This window comes from Urocitellus parryii, chromosome 3, assembly GCF_045843805.1.
Source record: "Urocitellus parryii isolate mUroPar1 chromosome 3, mUroPar1.hap1, whole genome shotgun sequence".
NCBI lineage: Eukaryota > Metazoa > Chordata > Mammalia > Rodentia > Sciuridae > Urocitellus > Urocitellus parryii.
In genome coordinates, this window is record NC_135533.1 from 186,155,833 (window position 1) to 186,180,705 (window position 24,873).

Below are 24,873 nucleotides of genomic sequence, written 5' to 3' on the forward strand. Positions count from 1 at the left end.
AAGTCACTGTACTCCTATATGACTAGTGAAAACACCTTATAGTAACAAAATATTCCTAATTCTTCCCTCTCGGGCCATGAATCATTACTGGCATTCATTTTGCTTACATATAAGCATATGGAATCATATGTATATTCGTATATAAACATACACAGAAGATATGTACGTGAGTATAAATAGCCAAATGTATTATTATTTTTAATATTTTGAATACGTTGTTATTAGATAAATTAAGAAAAATAAAAGTTTTTTTATTTGACCTCCACCATTCATTCTCTGTTTTTTTTAAACATAGATCTGAGTTCTTTTAATATTTCTCATATGGCAGGTCTACCAGAAAAAGAAATACCTTAATTTTTGTTCATTCACAGAAGTCTTTATTTCTTTGCTTTTAAAGGATTTTTCAATATGATATTGAATTTTAGGCTGATTTTTTCCACCAACACTTTATTCACTCTCTTATTGCTTATGTGGTTTCTGAGGAGAAGTTAGTTATAATTTTCACCTTTGCTTCTTTATGGGTAAGGTGGGTTTTTTTCTCTTCTGAATCACTCAAGAATTTTTTCTTCTTTAATTTCCTGTATTTTAACATAAATAACACTAAGTGTAGATTTGTTAGCACTTATCTTGCTCAGAATTTCTCTGAGTTTTTGGATCTGTATTTGGTGCCAGATATTATTTTAGGGGAAATTCTGTGAAATTGTTTTTCAAATCATTTCTTTCCTGCCTCTCATTTTTCTTCTAGTACTCCTGTTATGTACAAATTACACTTTTGCACGTTTCTAGTTGTCTCATACTTCAATATTCTTTCCTCTCTCTTTTTTTGCCTCTTTTATTTTTGATTTTCAGTGTTTGTAGTTTCTATTAATATATCCTCAAGTTCAGAGTTTCTTTCTTCAGCTGTGTCTAGTTTGTTCATTAGCTCATCAGAAGCGTTCTTCCATTTCTTTTGATCCTCCAGCATTTTTTTATTCTTTCTTAGAATTGCCATCTCTTTGCTTGTATTACCCACCAGTTCTTGCATGTCATCTGCTTTTTATATATTAACTATAATTGGCTTAAATTCACAATCTGATGATTACACTATTCCTACCAAATCTGATCCAGTTCTGATGCTTCTCTGTCTCTTCAATTTGTTCATTTTGCCTCTTAATATGCCTTATAATTTTTATTGAAAGATGAGCATGATGTCTTTGAGTAATAGGAACTATAATCATAATCCTGTACTAGTACAATGCTAAGGCATGAGGGGAGGGGAAACATTCTATAGTCCCATGATTAGGTCTCATTTCTAGGCTATGAACTTTATGTTTCTTTTTTTCTTAATTCTCTTCTGTCTCTCTCTTTTCTTTTTTCTTTTTTTTTTCATTCTTTTTCTTCACCTGTTTAGGTGATAAAGAACAACCCGAAGGGGCTGGGATTGGGCATTTGCTTCCCTCAGGTTAGTTAGGCTGTGAAAAAAAAAAAAAAAAACAGTATGTTAGAGAGTTTCATTTGAGGATAGGCCTTGTTCAGTTTTAATTATTTGTCAGGATTGATATTTCTATCTTTTAATTATAATAAGATCCACTGTTTTTTTTTAAATTTTCTTTATTGGTAGTGGGGATTGAACCCAAGTGTGCTTTAACCCAAATGTGCTCTGGCACATTTCCTCCTCATCCTGCTAAACTCCTGGGAGAATTTTCTCTGTGCTACACAGTGAGAATGTGGTGGACCTCCTGGAGGAAAAACTCACAAAAGTGTTCCAAACTCTCCACCTATTTTTCATGACTGGAGTTTTTATCATTCAGGTTTGTCCATACTGAGCTTCCAGCAATATATCAGTTCAAGTTCAAGTTTTCCTATCCATGTACAGTTTCCATGGAGATCTCAAGTAAGTAATGATTCTCTGTATTTGTGTATTTCTCCAAATTTTGTAGGACAGGTGTGCCATATGAAGTAAAGTCATTTTACTTCTCAGAGGGATCTAAGAATTGTTAATTTTTCAGTATGTTCAGCTTTTAACATGTTGGGATGAAGTAGCAACTTCTACTTCTTCCCAGCATGTTAAAGTTGTTAAGACATACCAGCAGCTGGACTGTCTTCTACCTACTTAAGAAAGTAATCGAAGCTGTCACATTTAAAGCACAAACTAATAGTTTTTCAGAGGCTATCAATGGACATATTTTAAAAAATATATATATGGGGATGGGGGAGAAGCCATTGAATTATGTTTCCATTTATATTCCTCTTTAATATGGTTGTAATTTTTTTAATTACCATCAATTTTGGGACCCAAAGCATAATTTCCTCTACTCATTTAGAACATTTTCATTTACTACCTGCTGCTCCTCTTTTGTACTTCAAAAATATGACTTGGATACAAATCAGAAGAGGAATAGATACTCTTCATTATCCAAATCTACATTGCATGTCAACTGTTTTTTATCTTTATTGTGAGAGTCCTTACATACAGAGATTTCTGAAGAAAAGCTTTCACACTAGAGAAAATTTGGCACTTAGAAAGTGGTTAATATTGCTGAAGTTGAACATTGACCTCCTGTTATTAGTAGAGAAATCACTAATGGTCATAATGTTTCAAGTATTATTTAAGAATTTCCCTTTGGTGTTTGAAAATCACTGTGATTGATGCTTCCCAAGATGTTCTCCTATTATTGGGAGACGATTCTACAGCTATTGAACATAAAAAGTTACTTGAACAACATTCTGGATATTTCTCTTCTTAATCTTCTCTATCTCTGTATTGGAAAATTTCCCTAAGAATATTTTGAGAGGAAATATTTTGAGAGGAAATATAGCAAATGTCTATTATGTTTTTATTAACTCTCTGTATGCTAACAGAGTTGATTGAATCCCATTTTATTTTTTGAGTTGCTTTTCTCAGTTTTAATTATTTGTCAGGATTGATATTTCTATCTTTAATTATAATAAGATCCACTGTTTTTTTTTTCTTTATTGGTAGTGGGAATTGAACCCAAGTGTGCTTTAGTACTGAGCTACAACCACAGTCTTTTATTTTTTTGTTCTGAGAAAGGGTCTCAGTAAGTTTCTTAGGCTGTGTTAAAACTGTGATTCGCAAGTCACTGGGATTATAGGCATGCACTACTTCACCTGGCGTCACGGATCCCTTTTATAAAACTAGAATATATTGTGGGATTTTGCCTAATTTTTTCTTATATCTTAAAATATTTTTCTATTTTATTATTACTCATTAATCTATCCAGTTATGTTTAAAAGACTGAAATAATTAAATAAAAGGATAGTGGATTAACCTAAAAAAGATGATTCAACAGTGAAATATATTATACTATTTTTCCTACTATTCCAAACATTAAAATCTACCTTCATACATACACACCTACGTATCCATAGTATCTTATTTAAAATGGAAGTAAACAGTTGATTGTCTATTATTTTTCAGAAATTATTTTGGGAACTTTTTTAACATGAATTTTATTATTTAAATCTCCCAATATATCAATGAGGTAATAGTTATACCTCTAGTTTATCAATAAACTGAGGGTCTAAGAATATATATATGTTGTCTTATATCTTGTAGCTTATACTAAGTAAATGCTTAGTTTATGTTAATAAATTTCATTAACTTGTTGTGTAAAATGTATATTTCAGATTGATGTAAGATTTTGGATAAAATGCATGTATACTTGTTATAAATTATATCAAGTACCCACTGCATGTAAAATTTTGTCCCTACTTTTGAGAAATAATCTAGTCTTGCAGAATTCTTAGACATATGCAAAAGTAACAATAATATGAGGAAGAAATTTCCATAGCTTAAGAGGACTATGAATTTGCAAAACAAGTGGAGATGTTTCTTAGTTGGAGGAATCATCTCTAATGGTGGATGGTCTTGTACTTTCATCAGTGGGGAGAACAGGTATTTCAGGAGGAAAGATCATCTCAAGCATATATTTATATATGTAGAAGGAGTGTTTATGTATAACAGTTGTAACTATGAATATGATTAACAGCTTAGGTGGATTTTCATGTTTGATACCAAATAGTTTTTGTCAAAATATGAGCACACATATATTGAACATACCAAAATAATATCCTGGAATAATTTTCTATAATCAATTTCATTACTAATTATTCTGGTTTTAGTAATAGTAGCATTAAAAAAAAAGGATTGGTAGTCCCCATTCTTTTTTATCGATTTATTTATATATGATAGTGTAATGCATTACAATTCTTATTACACATATGGAGCACAATTTTTCATGTCTCTGATTGTATGCAAAGTATATTCACACCAATTCGTGTCTTTTATACATGTACTTTGGATAATGATGTCCATCACATTTCACCATCCTTTCTAACCCCTTGCCCTCTCCCTTCCCCTCCCATCCCTCTGCCCTATCTAGAGTTCATCTGTTCCTCCCTTGCTCCCCCTCCCTACCCCATATGAATCAATCTTTTTGTATCAGAGAGAACATTCGTCATTTGTTTTTCTGGAATTGGCTAACTTCACTTAGCATTATCTTCTCTAATGCCATCCATTTACCTTCAAATGCCATAATTTTATTCTCTTTTATTGCTTAGTAATATTCTATTGTGTACGTATGCCACATTTTTTTTTATCCACTCATCTTTTGAAGGGCATATAGGTTGGTTTCATAGTTTAGCTATTGTGAATTGTGCTGCTATAATTGCAGCTGTGTCCCTGTAGTGTGCTGTTTTTAAGTCCTTTGTGTATAGACCGAGGAGAGGGATAGCTGGGTCAAATGGTGGCTGCCATTGTGACTGGAGTGAGGTAAAATTTTAGAGTGGTTTTGATTTGCATTTCTCTAACTGCTAGTGATATGAACATTTTTTAATATATTTGTTGATTGATTGTATATCCGCTTCTGAGAAGTGTTTGTTCAAGTCCTTGACCCAATTATTGATTGGGTTATTCGTTTTTGGTGCTTAGCTTTTTGAATTCTTTATATACCCTAGAGATTAGTGCTCTGTTGTGTAAGGTGTAAAGATTTGCTCCCAAGATGTGGGCTCTCTATTCACCTCACAGATTGTTTTTCTGAGAAGAAACTTTTTAGTTTGAATCCATCCCATTTATTGATTTGTTATTTTAATTCTTGCACTATAGGAGTCTTATTAAGGAAGTTGGGGCCTAATCCCACATGATGGAGATTAGGGCCTACTTTTTTTTTCTATTAGACACAAGGTCTCTGGTTTTATTCCTAATCCTTGATCCATTTTGAGTTGAGCTTTGTGCATGGTGAGAGATAGGAGTATAATTTCAATTTGTTGCATATGGATTTCCAGTTTTCCCAGCACCATTTGTTGAAGAGGCTATCTTTTCTGCAATGCACGTTTTTGGCACCTTTGTCTAATATAAGATAATTGTAATTTTTTGGGTTAGTCTCTGTGTACTCTATTCTGTACCAGTGGTCTACTAGTCTGTTTTGGTGCCAATAACATGCTGTTTTTGTTACTACTGCTCTGTAATACAGTTTAAAGTCTGGTACAGTGATGCCACCTGCTTCATTCTTCCTGCTAAGGTTTACTTTAGCTATTTTGGATCTCTTATTTTTCCAGATGAATTTCATGGTTGCTTTTTCTATTTCTATGAGGAATGCCATTGAGATTTTGATCAGAATTGCATTAAATCTGTATAGTGCTTTTGAAAGTATGGTCATTTTGATAATATTAATTCTGCCTATCCAAGGGCAAGTTGGCTCTTTCTATCTTCTAAGGTCTTCTTTGACTTCTTTATTTAACGTTCTGTAATTTTCATTATGTAAATCTTTCATTTTCATTAAGTTGATTCCCAAGAATTTTATCTTTTTTGAGGCTATTGTAAATGGGGTAATTTTCTTCGTTTCCCTTTCTGAGGATTTGTCCCTAATATACAGAAATTCTTTTGATTTTGGGGTTGTTGACTTTATATCCTGCTACTTTGCTGAATTCATTTACTAGTTCTAGAAGTTTTATGGTCGAACTTTTAGGGTCTTCTAGGTATAGAATCATATCATCAGCAAATAGTGCCAATTTGAGTTCTTTTCTATACGTATGTCTTAATTTCTTTCATCTGTCTAATTTCTCTAGCCAGTGTTTCAAGAACTATGTTAAATAGAAGTGGTGAAAGAGGGTATCCCTGTTTTTTTTTTTTTAACAGTTTTTAGAGGGAATGTCTTCAATTTCTCTCCATTTAGAATGATGTTGGCCTGGGGCTTAGCATAGAGAGTCTTTATGATGTTGAGATATGTTCCTGTTATGCCTTATTTTTCTGGTGTTTTGAACATAAAGGGATGCTGTATTTTGTCAAATGCTTTTTCTGCATCTATTGAGATGATCATATGTTTCTTATTTTTAAGTCTATTGATGTGATGAATTATATTTATTGATTTCTTTATGTTGAACCAAACTTGCATCCCTGGGATGAATCCTACTTGATCTTGGTGCACAATCTTTTTGATATATTTTTTGTATTAGATTTGCTAGAATTTTATTGAGAATTTTTACATCTATGTTCATTAGAGATATTGGTCTGATGTTTTCTTTTTTTGATGTGTTGTTTCCTGGTTTTGGAATCAGGGTAATATTGGCCTCATAGCATGAGTTTGGAAGTGCTGCCTCCCTTTTTCTATTTCCTGAAATAAATTGAAGAGTATTGGTAGTAGGTCTTCTTTAAAGATCTTGTAGAACTTGGCTGTGTATTCATCCGGACCTGGGTTTTTCTTGGTTGGTACACTTTTGATGGCATCTGCTATTTCATCACTTGAAATTGATCTGTTTAAATTGTGTATATCATCCTGATTCAATTTGGGCAAATTATATGACTCTCGAAATTTGTCAATGCCTTTGATATGTTCTATTTTATTGGAGTACAAGTTTTTAAAATAATTTCTAATTATCTTCTGTATTTCTGTAGTGTTTGTTGTAATATTTCCTTTTCTATTACGTATGTTTGTGATTTTCTGTTTCCTTCTCTTCATGAGCATGGCTAAGGGCCCGCCAATTTTATTTATTTTTTCAAAGAACCAACTTTTGTTCTGTCAGATTTTTCAATTGTTTCTTTTGTTTCAATTTCGTTGATTTCAGCTCTGATTTTAATTAGTTCCTGTGTTCTGCTGCTTTTTTCTTGGGCTTTGAGATGTGATATTAAGTCATTTATTTGTTGACTTTTTTTTCTTTTAAGGCATGAACTCTATACAATGAACTTTCCTCTTAGAACTGTTTTCATAGTGTCCCAGAGATTTTGATATGTTGTATCTATGTTCTCATTCACCTCTAAAATTTTTTTAATCTCGCCCTTGATGTCTTCTGCAGCCCATTGTTCATTCAGTAGCATATTATTTAGTCTCCAGGTGTTGGAGTGGATTTTATTTCTTACTTTATCATTGATTTCAAATTTTATGTCATTATGATCTGATAGAATGCAGGGTAGTTTCTCTACTTTGTATATTTCCTAAGAGTTGCTTTGTGGCATTGTATATGGTCTATTTTAGAGAAGGATCGATGTGATGCTGAAAAGAAAGTGTATTCTCTCATTGAAGGATGAAATATTCTATATATGTCAGTTAAGTCTAAGTTATTGATTGTATTATTTCGTTCTAGAATTTCTTTGTTCAGCTTTTGTTTGGAAGATCTATCTAGTGACGAAAGAGGTGTGTTAAAGTTGCCCAAAATTACTGTGTTGTGGTCTATTTGACTCTTGAACTTGAGAAGATTTTGTTTGATGAATATAGATGCTCCATTGTTTGGGGCATATATATTTATAATTTTAAGTCTTGTTGGAGTATGGTTCCCTTGAACAGTATGTAGTGTCCTTTTTTATCCTTTTTGATTGACTTTAGTTTGAAGTCTACTGTATTTGATATGAGAATGGAACCCCCTGCTTGCTTCCACAGTCCATGTGGTGAGTGGTATGATTTTTCCCACCCATTCACCTTAAGTCTATGGATATATTTTTTTTATGTGATGAGTCTCTTGGAGGCAGCAGATTGTTGGGTCTTTTTTTTTTTTTTTATCCAATCGGCTAGTCTATGTCTTTTGATTGGTGAATTTAGTCCATTAGCATTCAGGGTTATTATTGAGACATGATTTGGATTCCCAGCCATTTTTGTTTATTTTTGGTATTTAATTTGACTTGTTTTCTCTTCTGGTTAGATTTTTCTTTTGTGTAATACCTGCCTCTGCTGATTTTCAACATTGTTTTTTATTTCCTTTTCTTGGAATATTTTTCTGAGGATGTTCTGTAGTGTGCAGCCTTTTAATTGTAAATTCTTTTAACTTTTATTTATCATGGAAGGTTGTTATTTCATCATCATCAATTTTGCCAGATATAAGATTCTTGATTGGCATCCATTTTCTTTAAGAGCTTAGGTATATGTTGTTCCATGATCTCCTGGCTTTGAGGAGAAAAAATCTGCTGATATACAATATGTAGTCTGATTCCTTTCTTGTGGCTTTTAAGATTCTATCCTTATTCTGTATGCTAAGAATTTTCATCATAATGTGACTTGGTGTAGATCTGTTGTAATTCTGTACATTTGGTGTTCTGTAAGCCCTTTGTATTTGGTTTTCCAGTCTGTTCTGCATGTTTGGGAAATTTTCTGATATTATCTCATTGAAGAGATTGTGCATTCCTTTGGTTTGAAACTCTGTGAAAGAACTATCAAGGCTTGCCATCGGAGAAAATGCCCGTTTATTGAGGAACAGCTCTACATATTTATAGAACCGGGGCGGTTTGACAGTTATGACAGAATGGTTTGACAGTTAGCATGGGGTGCTTTCTGATTGGTGGGTAAGGATTATGTGAGCCAGCAGGGCTGGTCTGATTGGTGGGTAAGGATCATATGAGCCAGCAGGGCTTACCATTGGACGGCTCTTCTTGGGGGGTGGAAAAGTTAGTCTTTGGAGCCAGGGCGACTCCCAACACTCTGTGCCTTCCTCCATCCCAATAACTCCTAGATTTGGTCTTTTGATGTTGTCCCATAATTCTCGAATGTTCTGTTCATGTTTTTTTACTATCTTCACTGTGTGATCAACTTTATTTTCCAGATTGTATACTTTGTCTTCATTATCTGACATTCTTTCTTCCTGGTCTAGTGTGTTGGTTATGCTTTGTATTGAGTTTTTTATTTGATTTATTGTATCCTCCATTTCAAAGATTTCTGAGTATTTTTTTCAGAGTCTCTCTCTCTCTCTCTCTCTTTTGAAGTAATCTTTTGCTACCTGTATTTGCTGTCTTATCTCATTGTTGGAGTGATCAATTTTTGCCTGTATTTGCTCATTTAGGTCATTTTTAAATTCACAAATCTTTAATTATGAACCTTCTGAACTCCTTCTCTGACATTTCACCAACTTTGCTGTCCATGGATTCTGTTATTATAGTGTCCTGTTTGTTTGGGGCATTTTCCTCTCTTGTTTTTTCATGTTGTCTGGTCCATGTGTCTTCCTTTCTTGCAGTGTGGATCTAGATATTACAGTTTCTTCCCTATATTTTTGCAGTACCCATGCAGACTGTCTTTACCTCACCTTGATGTTGAGCTTCCAGACCCTGCTGGTGTCCCTCAATGTATGCTACTGTATCCTGGACCTGGGTCATGAACAAGTTGGCCTGAGTGGATCTGGACCTCTGGGCTTGAAAACTCTTCTGGTAGTCTGCTGGTTGGAGGGGCAGTCCTGTACCAGAGCCTGGGCTCTGGCTGGTGTCTGCCTCACTTTGAGGGGTGGACCAGGCCTTTTGTGAGCCTGGGTCCCACACAGTCCAGTGTGGGTAGATCTGGGCCACTGGGCTTGACCCCCCCGCTATAGTCTGCTGGTAGAAGGGGCAGTCCTGCCACAGAGGCTAGGTTCTGGTGGGTGTCTGTCCCGCACAGGCTCCGTACTCCCCATTGTTTTTGACTCTTTTCTGAGGCACTATTGGCACCTCTTTGGCCCCAAATGAAGGCAGAAGACATCCCGGGATGATTAGGGGTTTGTAGTCAGAATAGGTCTGGTCCAGCTGCAATACCTTAGGCAGATTATTTAATGTAGCTTCGCATCAAACTGATCAGTTCCTTTAGATGTAAAGTAAGGATGACTGCATGCTTTACAACGTTCTCATGTGGATTACATAAAGTACCATTTATATGAAGTTCTTACCCTATGTCCAGCATATAGTAGATCTACAAGTGGAGGTAGCTGGGATTTAATTCTAGATCCTATATATCCTATATACTGCACAGAGGCAGACCAGAACTTAGAAATCAGCTATACTTAATGCTAATATGAGAAAGTCCAATTAACCAATAAAATTAAAGGGAAAGGGTTTTTCAAATAAGTGTATGAATCTCTAGTATTATTACATGTGAGTTACTTAGTGAATTTATTAGCATTTTAGTTTAAAGGACTGAAAACAAAGTATTGTTGTTACAGTATTAGAAAGTAGAAAATTCTGTGTAACACTGTGTTTATCAGAACAGGAGCATAGGTACTTTTTTGAAGCAGCCACGTTTTATTATCTTACAGATAAATCCAAAGCAGATGCCAAAGTTTCTGTGGTGGCCAAGAAAAGGGTAAGATCATGTTTTATTAGTATAAAATAAAAAAGCTTTAAATTCTGTTTGACTAATACTATTTTAAAAATATTAAATGATTTAAAAAATAATTATATATATATTCTATTTTTTCTTGTAAATATTTGTTGAGTATATATTTTTCTTAGGCTGACACTATTAAATTAATATTTGTGGTTGCTTAAATTAGCATTAAAGAATTAGAAATTAGACTTATAAGTAAACAAGTAAACAATTACTTTTGTTTAAATTGCATTTTATATACATACTCATATAAACTAAAATATTTTTCTTGCTTATCATGTTACTATAAAGTGTGCAAGGAATCTCATGGGGAAATTAAAGTTCTCATCTTAATATGGATTTTACTTTAAATGTAACTGGAGTAGAACATTAGGTATTTGAACAAATCTTTAGGACACAAAAACTTTTTAATGAAAAGTTATAAAATTGATGGAATTTTTAAAGAGTTTTTTAAAATTTAACATATTTTTCTAAACATTAGAAAAATGTCTAATTCCACTTTCAAAAATATGATTAGGATAGCAAAACCTTGACATTCTTCTCCAGTGACTATGCTCTTACAAGACACTTCTGGGGGGAAAAAAGGAGTTGATGCCTTAAACTAATTCTTCTGAACATATATTAGAATCACAAGAAAAGGAATTGTGCTGGACACTATGTTGAGTGGTGAGGTTCAGGCATGACAGACCCAGGGACGGTCAAATGTAACATGAAGTAACAGAGAAGATTATTAGGCATGAATTTAGAGATGCCTGGGCAATGGGATGAATATCCTTTTTATAGTATGATAATACTTTTTAGTAGTCCTTTTAGAAATCATATCTTATTATTATTTTGCTTTTTGGTTTGTAAAAGGAATCTGGACATTTAACTGGCTAAATAATGTTGATACTCCTTTACAGGAAAGAATTCATTCTCACAAAAGACACAATTACCCTTTATGAATAAAAGAGAGAATAGAACTTTTATGTATATCTGGAGATTTGGCAGAGGTAGTGAGGTAGTGTTGCAGTGTTACCATGGATAGAACTATTTATTTCAATCTCTGCTAAAGGATATTTAGCATAAAAAATATAGTGATTGTAACAACAAACTTTTTAAAATATTTTTGTATATTGCTTTATTTTTACCAATTCTTCTCAAACAGTACACTACTGTTCCTAGGAAAGTGTCATTCAAAGTGTGGTATGCAGTTAAGTACAGAAAGTGAGACATTTAGGGATTTATTTTGTAACTTGTCCGATTACTTTTTGTCTATCGAATCTAATAATAAAATGGAGGTAATGTTTATATATCATTGTTTTTATTTTACATTTTCCCCAGAAACTCACTTTCATTTTATAAAATAAACTTTTTCATTTTATAAAAGTATAGATCTCAGACAAGGTTTAAAAACTGGTTCTTTACACTGGTAGTTTAAGAGATACTGCCTATGAGACATTTCAGGAATTTGTAGCAATGCTTTGGGTTATTTTAATTTTAGGAAATACAGGGAATGCAAAGAATTTTATTGGGCAAGGGCTAGGGACACTAGATAAACTAAAATGCAACAGAAGAGAACTGTAACAACTATACAACATTTGAAGTTTCTTTTGAATGTTCAGCTGTACTAAACCAACTACAAAATAATATAATGATTTAATACAAAATAATACTGAAACATGATATATTAAGCAAAAATTCAAGGAGTTTTTCAGAAGACTTTTTATGGAGAGGGAAGCTGATATGAAATAAACTTGTTGCTCTTGAACTTACTGAATAATTACTTAATTTCTACTCAGCATATTGTATCATTTCTGAATATATATTTAGCTTTAAAAGACAGGAATGCAGTTACTGAGAAACCATGGAAAGCATTTACAAATGCAAGATGCTTTTTAATATTCTAAAAACAAATATTATTAGTAAGTTGACAGAATTGATAAAATACATTGATTTCATTGAATCTGAAAAGATAAATATTTGGAAATATAGTATTGCTAGGCTTTATAACTCTTCTAACTGCTTTAGCATAATGATAAGAAATATATGGTATAAAAATTATACACTAAGATTGCTTTTGGATAGCCTGTTGTTTTTCACTCTTACTTTGATATTATCCACAAAGATCTACCTTACAATTCTTTGTTACATCTTCTTGTTCCAAATTATCATTAAGATATTCTTCCCTCCCCTTTGAAAGTTATGGTCAAGTTATTTCAAGTACTGGAGATAATGTGTGCCCTTACATGTTGTAGAATTTTCAAAAAAGATTTATTTTCTGTGATATTTTGTTAGTAGGTCATCCCATGTCATTGTCCAGAAAATTATTTTCCCCATAAGGAATTCTGTTGCTCAGTTCATTTGGAAGATTATCACATTTTCTTATTTTGATAGTTGGATAATATGCAATTTATTTTGGAAGCTATTTCTATTCCATTAATACTACTTTCTTTTCTCCTCTGTCATATACAAATACTTAATCTGCTATTACTTAATAGTGGTTTCTATTCTTATAGCTATGATTACTTCTGTTAGTACATTTTTCTATAGATCTTACACAGAATGGCTTTGTTAATATTATTTCATTATATCCAAACTTATTAATGATAGGGATAACTAGTATTTTTTATTGCTTATGTCTTCAAATATAGTTGTTCTAAAGCATATACATATGGAAATATAGTTCATCATAAGTATGTTACTTTTAAATTAATTATAATTTTTTGAAATAATTTATGTCACCAACTATATTAAGTAGGGTACAGACTATAATTCTGCAATAAGGAAACTCCAATTCACAGTGAGTCATGCAAAATAAAAGTTTATTTCTTTATCATGTATCTGACCAAAGATAGGCTGCTGGTCCACTTTGAGAGGAGATCTTGCCCTATAAAACCATTCAGACTGGCAAGTTTCCTAGGGTGTGGTTTTATATGGTCAAAGGTTGAATATACTGTCACATCACATTTACATTCTTACTCATGGAAGAAAAATAAACTGGAAGAGAAGTACGAACAATTAGCTAAAGAAGAAAACATGAACTTGATGCTGCACATGTCACTTTACTCACTTCCTGTTGGCCTACATTTAGTAATATATGGTCATATCCAATAGCAAGGGGAAGAAGGAGAATAGAGCTTCCAGTGGGCCAGCTTGAGGGAGAGATTCTGTTGCTAACAGGAAGAAGAGAAGCCTAGATACTGAGTTGCCATTAGAGAGCTATGAGTTTCATTTCAAGATAAGAAATGGAGTATTTCAGAGTATTTGTTATTAAAAGGGACATTATAGGGTTAAAAATACTAACATACTATTGAATTTACCCTTATAATATTAAAGGGAAATAGATTTTATCAGTTGTTTTTAGGGTATTTAAGTTGCCATAAGGGTATTTAAGGTGGCTAACAGAGAAGTGTCAGAGCCAGAATAGGATCTAGTTTTGAAGATTCCATAACACAGCATGCTTTAACTGTTCTTTGTTTTCTAAATCACTGTAGTACCCTTCTTTGGGAGTCTAACTTTGAACTTACAAATGGACACAGTCCTAGTTAAAAATATGTCTTCATCTGTATAGCATTTTCAGATAACAAAGCATTCCAAACATGTCTTTCAATTTAGACCCTTGGAGAAAGGAAGAGCAGACATTATTATCATCTTCATATGAAGGGTCAATTACAGTAAAAGAAATTAAGGAATTTGTCCTATATATTATTCTTCAGATACTATTATTTAACTTTATTAGTTTTCCTTGATTATGTAGCACATGACTATACTTAAACTAACAGATATAGACCTGGTTTTAGCCTTCTGTATAACATACTACAGCAGATATACCCAGGTTTTTAGTCAACAAGTCCTATGTTGATGAACATGGTATTTTCAAATTGGTATTGTGGAATGTTTCTGCCACAAGTAATGCTTTAATAAACATATGTGCATGTGCATGCTATTATTTCTGCAGGATAATTCCCAAAGAGGGATGGCTAGATCAAAGCCAATCTCCATGTCATCCTGCCTCCCTTGAGAGGACCTTGAGAGATATGTTATGCTATGTATTGGCCTATGTTAAGTTTTAGTAGTATTTGCAGCAACTTATTGGAACCAAGACATAAGAATATTGCCATCAAGATATCATTACTAAGTGCCCACTAGGAAGGGTGCTTCTACATCTGGCAACAAGCCACTTGCCATTCCTCTAGTTCATCTCACTTAGAACATATGATGAGCTAAATAGTGTAAGTGCACCTCACTGATCAATTCTGCCCCAATGGCAGTAGTCTGAAAGAAAAAGAGTCTGAGTGAGCCAGACTAATTTCTCGAGTTCCACTTGATTAAGTACAAGGGGTAGATCTAGATCACCTCCAAGTCCTTCCCTACTCCAATACCCCATAAACTATAAAGTATAACAGCTCAGCAAGTACTTTAAGAGTGTCAAGGGACCTGTGCACACCAAGGTTAATATTCACAATAAATATATGAGATAACTGGGCCTAGAACTAAAGAATAAACCAGTAGTGCTGCAACAACAAAGATAGGGTAGGTGATGGTGCTACCTGTTTTAAATTTTGGAATATGGTTGAGTACATACACACATTACATATATGTGTATTTATAATTTGCAGGGAAATGGATGGCACTAGAGCAGATTATGCCAAGTGAAGCTAGCCAATCCCTAAAAAACAAATGCCAAATGTCATCTTTGATATAAGGAGAGCAACTAAGAATAGAATAGGGAGGAAGAGCGTGAGAAGATCACCATTAAACAGGGTCAAGAGTGGGGAGGGAAAGAGAGAGAGAAGGGAAATTGCATGGTAAAGGAAGGAGACCCTCATTGTTATACAAAATTACATATAAGAGGAAGTGAGGGGAAAGGGGAAAAAAACAAGAGAGAGAAATGAATTACAGTAGATGGGGTAGAGAGAGAAGATGGGAGGGGAGGGGAGGCGAGGGGGGATAGTAGAGGATAGGAAGGGCAGCAGAATACAACAGACACTAGTATGGCAGTATGTAAAAAAGTGGATGTGGAACCGATGTGAATCTGCAATTTGTATATGGGGTAAAAATGGGAGTTCATAATCTGCTTGAATCAAATGTATGAAATATGATATGTCAAGAGCTTTGTAATGTTTTTAATAACTAATAATAAAAAATATAAAAATTAAAAAAATAAAAATCTAATATACAAAGCAATTATAGTAACATGTAGTTTCTATATTATAATAATAGGTGCTTATTTAATAAATGCTAGTACTATCTAATTTCCACTGAGGAAAAATTAGAATGTATGGTTTTAAGAAAATTAAACATTTTCAGATTTATGATAATATCATAGGGGCTGGAGATAGCTCAGTGGTAGAGTGCTTTGCCTAGCATGCCTAAGGCCCTGAGTTTAATCCCCAACACCACAAAAATAATAACAATCAAATAAAGCTGTCTGTTTGACTTGTAAAAAATAAACAAACAAAACCAAAACTAAATATAATAGTATCATAGTTCTAATAGGATTGGGTAAAAGCCTTTTTTGTAAGTAGGTCCCAATTTTAATATTTTTTCTAATACGATAACATAATATTTGAAGTCCAGAATTTTAGAATCATTTAAAAGCCACAATCTTTTCTTCCCATATTTTATTGGTGAGTTATAGTCTTATACAATGGTAAGATTTATTGTTACATATTAGTATATGCACACAGATTATAGCAATACAATTTGACCAATATCATTCCAAGTATTTACCCTTGCCCTTCCGTCTGCCCTCCCACTGGTATCTCTCTTGTACTGATTTCCCCTCAATTTTAATGAGCTACTACCACCACCACCACCTTTCTTTCCCATTTCCTCTCTAGCTTCCACATAGGAGACAAAGTATATGACTATTGATCTTCTGAATTTGGCTTATTTCTCTTAATATAATATTCTCAAGTTACATCCATTTTCCTGTAAGTGACATAATTTCATTTTTCCAAAAATCACCGTCTGAATTAAACCAATTTAACTTAATGTATTTATGCACAGTCATTTCTATATTTTTCTGTATATTTCTATGTTTATTTTCATAATTTTAATTGTTGATTACAATATTTTTAATGTTTTTATTTATTATATCACAAAACTTTTCATGTTGTTTTATGGATTTTAATACTGTGTTAGTAAGCTTTTTGTCACTGGAACAAAATAACTGAGGAAACAACTATGAGGAGGAAAAGTTTATTTGGGGCTCATGGTTTCAGAGGTTTCAGTTCATGGTCACTGACTCCAGTCCCTTGCACCTAAGGTGAAGCAGAATATCATGGTGGAAGAGCATGGTAGAGCTGCCAGGAAGCAGAGAGAAAAGAGGTGAAGGGAGATGGAAGGGGCATTGGACAAGATGTAGTCCCCAGTGGCACTCTCCCAAGAATTTAGTCCCTTCATCTAGGCTCCACCTCTTAACAGATTCCAACACCTCCCATTATTTGTCCTTTCAAATTATTAATTCATCAACTGGATTAATTCACAGATACTTAGAGCCTTCATGATCTAATCATTTTTCAAAAGCCCCATTTCTCAGAAATGCTATAATAGGTATCAAGCTTTTAATATATGAACTTTGGGGGAGGGGGTTCTAGATCAAAGCCAGAAGAATTACTTTAAGATTAGCATTTTCCCCTCAATTAGAAAAGGAGCATTGTGTGAAAAAAAAATACAGATATGTTTTCTCCAAGCTGTAATTTCAGTCCTAAAAGAGAATAACTGCTAAAAATATATATGCACATGTATATGCATGTCTAAACATGTCTTATGTACAAATACTTATTAGTAAACAAAATATAACATCGTTAATATGTAGATAGTAAAATTTATACAGTTTATAAGCTTTAAATTGTGTGCAATACTAGCATGAAGTCTTGTTATAACCTTCTGAGAATGTGAATTATCTCTTTGTTTAGCATATCGACACTCTGTTTCCTACCCCCATTAGTTACTTCATAGCTATTTGCATTAACAGATTTTTGAGATATTGCATTGCCTATATTCTGATAACCCTCACTGTATTTAATAATGGTCTCAAAGCACAAGAGCACTGATGCTGGCAATTTGAACATGCCAAAAAGAAGCTTAAAATGTTTCTTTTAAGTAAAAAGATGAATGTTCTCAACTTTGTGTGTGTGAGTGAGAGAGAGAGAGAGAGATACTGGGATTGAACCCAGGGGTGCTCTACCACTGCCATACTTCCCCAACCCTTTTTGCTTTGAGAGAGGGTCTTAGTTGCCCATTCCGGCCTTAAACTTGTAATCTTCTGCCTTGTCTCCTGAGTAGCTGGGATAACTTGCATGTGCCACAGCATCTGGCCTCTCTATTTTCTTTACTGCATGGTTAGTGATCCTTCATTACTCCAATTTTTAAAAAATTATTTTGATCATTCTTACCTTTTGACTTTTTCCTCATGAATCTTAGACTTATTTGGTTAGGTCCTAAGAAGAATTCTGTTAAGGGACTGATTGGTATTATAAAAGATCTATGTGCTAATTTAGGGAGAAAATCAATTTTTATAATAATCAAATACATTCATGTATAAGTATAACTTGTCTCTGTATTCATTTTTCTTCAGTCTTTTTCAGTGAAGAGTTTTACATATTTCTAATTAGTTTTATACCAAGCAGTAAACTAATGGGGAAAAATCTTCTTTCTTTTTTTCTTTTTTCTGGTTTACCCATAGAAGTTGTGTGTGTGTGCGTGTGCACGTGTGTGTGTATGTATCTTTTTCCCTAACACTTAATAACATGACTTTAATTTATGCATTTTGAAATTAAAAAAATTAATGACCACTCTCTTAATTTATAAATTTATGTATAGAGAATTTCTACTATTGTGCTGGTGCATAATAGTATAAAAATAGAAAAAAGTTGGATGTGTAGCTGTGTGGTAGAGTACCCCTGGCTTAAATCTTTAGTACTGAAAAAAAAAGAAGAAGAAAGGAAGGAAGGAAGGAAGGGAGGAAGGAAGGAAGGAAAGAAAAGAATTTAGACTATTATGTTTCCTCATGAAAAAAATCTGTCCCCAAAGTTACTACAAAAATTCTCCATAGCAAGCAGAAAATTTTCATTAGCCTATTTATTAGGATAAGTTACTTATATTTTGTGACTAAATATTTGGATATTTGTGTTAATTGCTAATACACTCATTATTAATATGGAATTAATGTACTACAACTTACTTAATTTACTTAGCTTTATATGCATCTTTCCCCAAAGATAAATATTGTAACATCCTCACTCCTGACTTCTAGCCCTAGGCAGAGAGAAATCTCAAGAAAAGAATAGGAAACAGTTAATCTCTTGGGAAGAGTCATGTTCAAGCTTCAAAACTCATTTAGTTTTCTTTTTGGATTCAACTCTGTGAGCATCATTCACTTTTCCATAGGGCAGTGTTTTCCAACCTTGAATCATTCAGGTTTTCTGTTACCATTTTGTAATTTTCTGTACTGTAGCACCCCTGGATTCAATCCCTGGTTCATACACACACACACACACACACACACACACAGACATACTTTTTTTGTTTTCAAAGAACAAAATTTCAACAAGTTTAAAATGTAATTGACTTTTATTAGTAATTCATGAATCAGTCAGCATCCCATCATCTTGGTATGACAGAATGATCAGATCAGCTTTCTTTTTTATCATTATTATTAGATCTTTGTGGATATACATAGTAGTTGGGTTCATCCCAACAAACTTATACATGCATGGAAATCAGTTTTGCTTCATGATTCCCTTTCTCCTTTTCTCCCTCTTATTTCCCATTATCCATTCTCTACTAGACTTCCTTTCACTTGTCTATTAATTTGCGTTTGTTTTTATGTAATATTTTTCTTCCCTCTTTCTTTATTTTAATCTAGCTTCCTCATATGAAATAAAACATTCAACCTTTGAGTTTCTGAGTTTGGATAATTTCATTTATGATATCGAGAAATGATATTTTATTCATTTACCAGCAAATGCCATAATTTCATTGTTTTTAATGGCTGAGTATAACCTTTATTATTGTGTGTGTAAGAGAGACCTACATAGGTAGGCAGGTAGATAGATAGATAGATAGATAGATAGATAGATAGATCTATCGGTTTTCTTTTTATATCATTATTATTAGAGTTTTGTGGTTATATATAGTAGTTGGGTTTATACCAACAAACTTATAATACTGAAAATCAGTTTTGCTTCATGATCCCCCATCTCCCTTTCTTCCTCACCTCTCCCATTCTCCTTCTTCTGTATCTATTCATATCTATATATCTATTCATACCACAGTTTCCTCATCCATTCATCTATTGACAGGCATCTGGGTTGATTCTGTAATATAGCTATTGTGAATTGTGCTGGTAAACAAAAGACCAATAAATATATGAAAAAATGTTCTAGCAATCAGGTAAATACAAATAAAAATATACTAAGATTTCATCTCACTCCAGTCAGAAGGGCAATGATCAAGAATATGAACAATAAATGCTGGCAAGGTTGTGGGGAGACAGGAATAGTGTTGTATAGTGTTGGTAGGACTACAGACTATAACCATTCTGGAAAGCAGTATACAGTTTCCTCAAAAAACTAGGGATGGAACCACCATATGACCCTGCTATTCCGTTGGTGGGTATTTCCCCAGAAGATCTAAAATTGTCATACTATAATGACACAGCCACATCAATGTTTATAGAAACACAGATCAACTTTCTTAAGATAGCTCTAGCAGGTACAAGGGGACAGTATAGAACAAAAAGCAAACTGGACAGCATCAGATTACTTAAGGTTACTTTTCATACTATGTGGTAAAGCAGAAAGGGTTTCATTATGCTCACTGAGGTTAACTGGGCCTCTTATGATTGGTTGCTGTCAATCTTTTTTTTTTTTTTTTTTTTGACAATTGGCCTACTCTAAGTTCAGTTTGGTAATGTGACTCCGTTCTAGTTTGGTCTGTTCTGTTGGGGTCTTATGCATGAACTCAGTCCACAAAAAAATTATTTAACAAATTTTATTATTTCAAATTTTATTTAACATATTCTATTGACTTTTTTCTTAATTTTTATTGAGTTAAAATTTAAATACAGTGAAATGCACAACTATTAAGCATATAGTTTGATGAACTTTTTTTAAATGCACACATTCTTGTAACTATCACCCCTAAACAAAAGAGTATTTTCCTCATTTCAGAAAGTTTCCTAATATAAGTTTTTAAATATAAGTGCACTTTTTTTAGTGGTGCATTATAGTTGTAAATAATGATGGGACATATTGTTATATATTCACATATGCACACAATATAATAATACAATTTGGCCAGTATCATTTCCTAGCACTCCCCTCTTATAAGTACACTCTTTTGATGTACATTTTATTTTTAAAATGTATAAAATAAATATGTCAGTATTGAAAATTATCTATCAATCACTTAAAATCAGCAGTGGAAACTTTAACATAGGATGTTCCTTTCACTCTGATTTCAGTTATCTTACTCTGAAAATCTGCAGAAACAATGTTAAAAAAAGGCTTCCAAAAGAGTGATATTTTTAAAAAAGTACTTTTTAGTGACTTCATAATTAAACCTATTTTCTTTCTTTGAAAATCTATGAATCATTACTTTTTAAATTCTTTAAAATTATACTTAGAGGTGCTGTTTATTTTTCCTTTTGTTTTTATATTTAATATCTTTATTGTATTCAAAAAAATAATTTGCTGTATCATGAAATGCTAATGTTAGATACACATCTTAAATCTGTACTCCACAGCTTACTGGGGAACAGTTACCCAGATCAAAGGGAGCTATATCCTCCATGTTCTTCCATGAACCTATACAGCCTCTGGGGTCTTCAAGAAGTTGATGTAAAATGTTTGGTGAGGACAACATTTTTTAAAGAATAATATTTTTCTTAGTATGCTGTTGTGAAAGTCTATTCCTATGGAGGGGAGAGATTTTTTAAGTATTATGCTGAGGTTTATAAACACTTAAATATTTGTTAATGATCTATGGGTTGAAGAATCAAGTTGGTGGGGGAAAATTATAAAACAGAGAATAAAGTTCACAACATTCATTCTTTTGTCCAGAAAAATATTGAAATGTTGGTACTATGACCATTGAATGTTTTCTATATATCAGCTTTTAAAAATATAATTGAAATATGTAGATTCCAAAAAATCTCCCCTGGAAATAATATCTTCTCCTAATATTCCCCTGGTTGAAATAGCTAATGCCTTTTAAAAGAACTATAAAGACATAGGAATTGTTATCACCTATTCAGATTTTTAGAGACTCTACATTTACAGCTAATTTATGATCAACATTTAATCAGTTAAGCAAATATGCCCTTAAGTTCTGCTTCTCATATGGTTCTTCCCTCCTTAGATATCCTTTTTGGATTAATACTTAGTATTCCTAAACTCTATAGACATAAATAAAATCTGTCCTACTTTAAAAAAAAATGAAAATGCTGAATTTCTATATTCTAATCCTGATATAGTCAAACTCCATTAAATAAATAAATAAACACACACACACACACACACACACACACACACACACATATATATATATATATATATATATATTTTTTTTTTTAATCCAGGACCTTAAATCTTTAAATGCTAACAGTGAGTGGCTAGGGATGTAGCTCAGTGATACAGCAATTGACTAGCATATGTGAGGCCCTGAGTTCCATTCCCAGACTGAAAAAAAAAAAAACCAAATTAACAGTGAAGCACCAAATCATGGAGCTCCTTGAAGTTTCCTATTACTCTTATCCTCAGCCACAATTGGAGGTGTTAATAAAAAAAATCTTTCACGCCTTTTGTTTAAGATGGGCCTAGTAGCCAACTTCTATTTTTAGAGAAAATACTCTCCTGTGCCTCAGCTCACTGCTTGAAATACACACTGTAGTGTTTTTTCTGGTAAGACAGTCAAAGCAGAGAAATCCATAGTGCTTTATTGTGAACTTACACATGGATGTAGAGAGAATGCAGAGGGATAGCAAGACACAAGTCCTGCTGCCAGGGACTGGGCTGTGATACTGTCCAGAGCTCACAGGAACTACTGAACCTGAATCAACTAGACAAGAGCATGTGGCAATTGATGATTAACATTTATGTCAGAAACACTAGATTTGTGTTCTTTCTGTTGAAATAGTATGTAAAATTAAAAAATCATTTCAATCCTCCCCCTATTTTAAATGAAGTTCTGCAAGCAATCTTTGTCTAGGCCTGAAGACTTAACTGTATTATCTGTACTCTCCAGATACTCAGATTAAGTAATTATCATGATGTATAATGCTACATGAAACTAGTTTTTATCCTTTTTCCAAGCAGATTTCTCCAGCAGATTTTCTGAAGGAAAATAAGCCTTTTTAAAACTTCTATATGATTACTTTTTGTTTTGGTACCAGAGATTGAACTCAGAGGCACTCAACCACTGAGCTACATCCCCAGCCCTATTTTTTTGTATTTTATTTAGAGACAGGGTCTCACTGGGTTGCTTAGCGCCTTGCTGTTGCTCAGACTGGCTTTGAACTCCCCATCCTTCTGTCTCAGCTTCCGGAACCACTGGGATTACAGGCGTGCGCTACTGTGCCTGACTATGATCACTTTTAACAAGGAGTTTGTCTACATTTTTCAAAGCACACAAATTCACTTTTGGCAGTTCAAAGTACATAGCTCTTTTGTGATTATCGACTGACAGTTGTCAAAGTTACAAAACATATTTATGTCTTCTATGAGCACAGAATGCTGGAGGTATATTTTACACATTCAGATTTGACAAAGCTAACAAACTTATACCTTTTACTTAAAAAAATTTTTTTAATTGTTCAGATGAGTAGTGACTTAAGGAAATGGGCAGTGTCAAGTCAGAATATATAAATTTGATGTAAATACAATTTTTAAGGATTTTTCTGTCTTTTGTAATTAAAGGCAATTCTATCATTTGCCATTCCAGTCCACAATTCAAATTATCATTAATTATATATATTTCTTTTTCAGTAAATGGCTTATTTTTTACATCCAGAAAGAGAAAAAATTAATAATTATATTGGTTTCTTTAAAATCACTGACATGTATATAGTATATTTGTGTAGATATTGGGAAAGACTAGACCACTGCCTCATGAACGTTAGTGTTATGGTTTAGATATGAGGTGTCCTCCAAAAGCTCATGAGTGAGTCAATGCAAGAAAGTTTATAGGTGAAATGATTGGGTTTTGAGAGTTTTGGCCTAAACACTGCATTAATCCCCCAATAGCGATTAGCTGAGTGGAACTGTAGGCAGGTAGGGTATGGCTGGAGGAGGTGGGTCATTGGGGGGCCTATTCTGGGTGTATATTTTGTTCTTGGTGAGGGAAGCTTTCTCTGCTTCCTGGTGGCTATCTCTCTCTCTCTCTCTCTGATTCATGTTCTGAGCTGCTTTTCTTTACCACTCTTATCTACCACAATGGTCTCTACAGCAATGGAGCTGGTCATCTGTGGACTGAGACCATAAGAGTCAACTAATTAGCATATTTAAGTACAGATTCCTGGGCCCCATCCCTACTGTTTCTTGTTTGGTAGGCATGAGAATTTGCACTTCTAACTTGTTCTTAAGTGTTTCTGATCAAGTCACATTGTGGTCCTTCCTCTGAATAGAACTGAGCTAGATAAATAGGGAAATCATTATACAACAATGGGAAAAGAAGTGGAAAAGATGGGTGAAGATTGTATCTTCTTACAGTGGGTGGAATAGTGTCCCCCAAAAGAGACTTCTAGAATCCCAGTATGTGACCTCATTTGGAATAAGAGTCTTTGTGAATCTAATTACTGTGAGGATATTGAGATAAATGACCCAAGATTAGATAGGCTCTAATTTAATGAAGAGTGGACTTGTAAGCGATAAACTTATATTGTGTAAAACTGTAAGATAATAAATTTCTGTTGCCTTACCAACTTTGTGATGATTGGTTATAGCAGCCTAAAGAAACTAGTATATTACTCAAAGACTAATCATCCTAAGATGACAAGTTGCCTAGGTTTATGCTATAAAGAAAACAGATAAAATTTGGACCCCTGTCCAGTAATAGATAATGATTGGGACAATTAATTGATAAGTACAATTGAATACTTTCTGACATGTTATTTGATTTTATCTTCCCCTAAATATTTTGAGGTAGTTATGTTTTACCACAATTTAGCAGAGTACTTTAAAATGCAAAATGGTCTTTTAGGTAGTAGATATTTAAGTATTTATACCAGACTTTAGCTAGATTTTGAAAAAGCCAAGTGATTACCAAAAGTGATACAGCCAGTAAGTGCCAGAGTTAGAATTCAAATTGGGATCCTTCCATGTCACAATCTGTG

The 24,873-nt window shown here is 33.3% G+C and overlaps 1 protein-coding gene across 1 annotated transcript in view; it reads left to right on the top strand.

Moving 5' to 3' along the window:
• Positions 1-24,873, top strand: part of Zcwpw2 (zinc finger CW-type and PWWP domain containing 2) — a 125,282-nt gene that overhangs the window by 85,975 nt on the left and 14,434 nt on the right. The window contains exon 5 of the mRNA XM_026405334.2: positions 10,480-10,526. Coding sequence (XP_026261119.1) covers positions 10,480-10,526 — 47 coding nt within the window. The remainder of the gene's footprint in view (positions 1-10,479; positions 10,527-24,873) is intronic.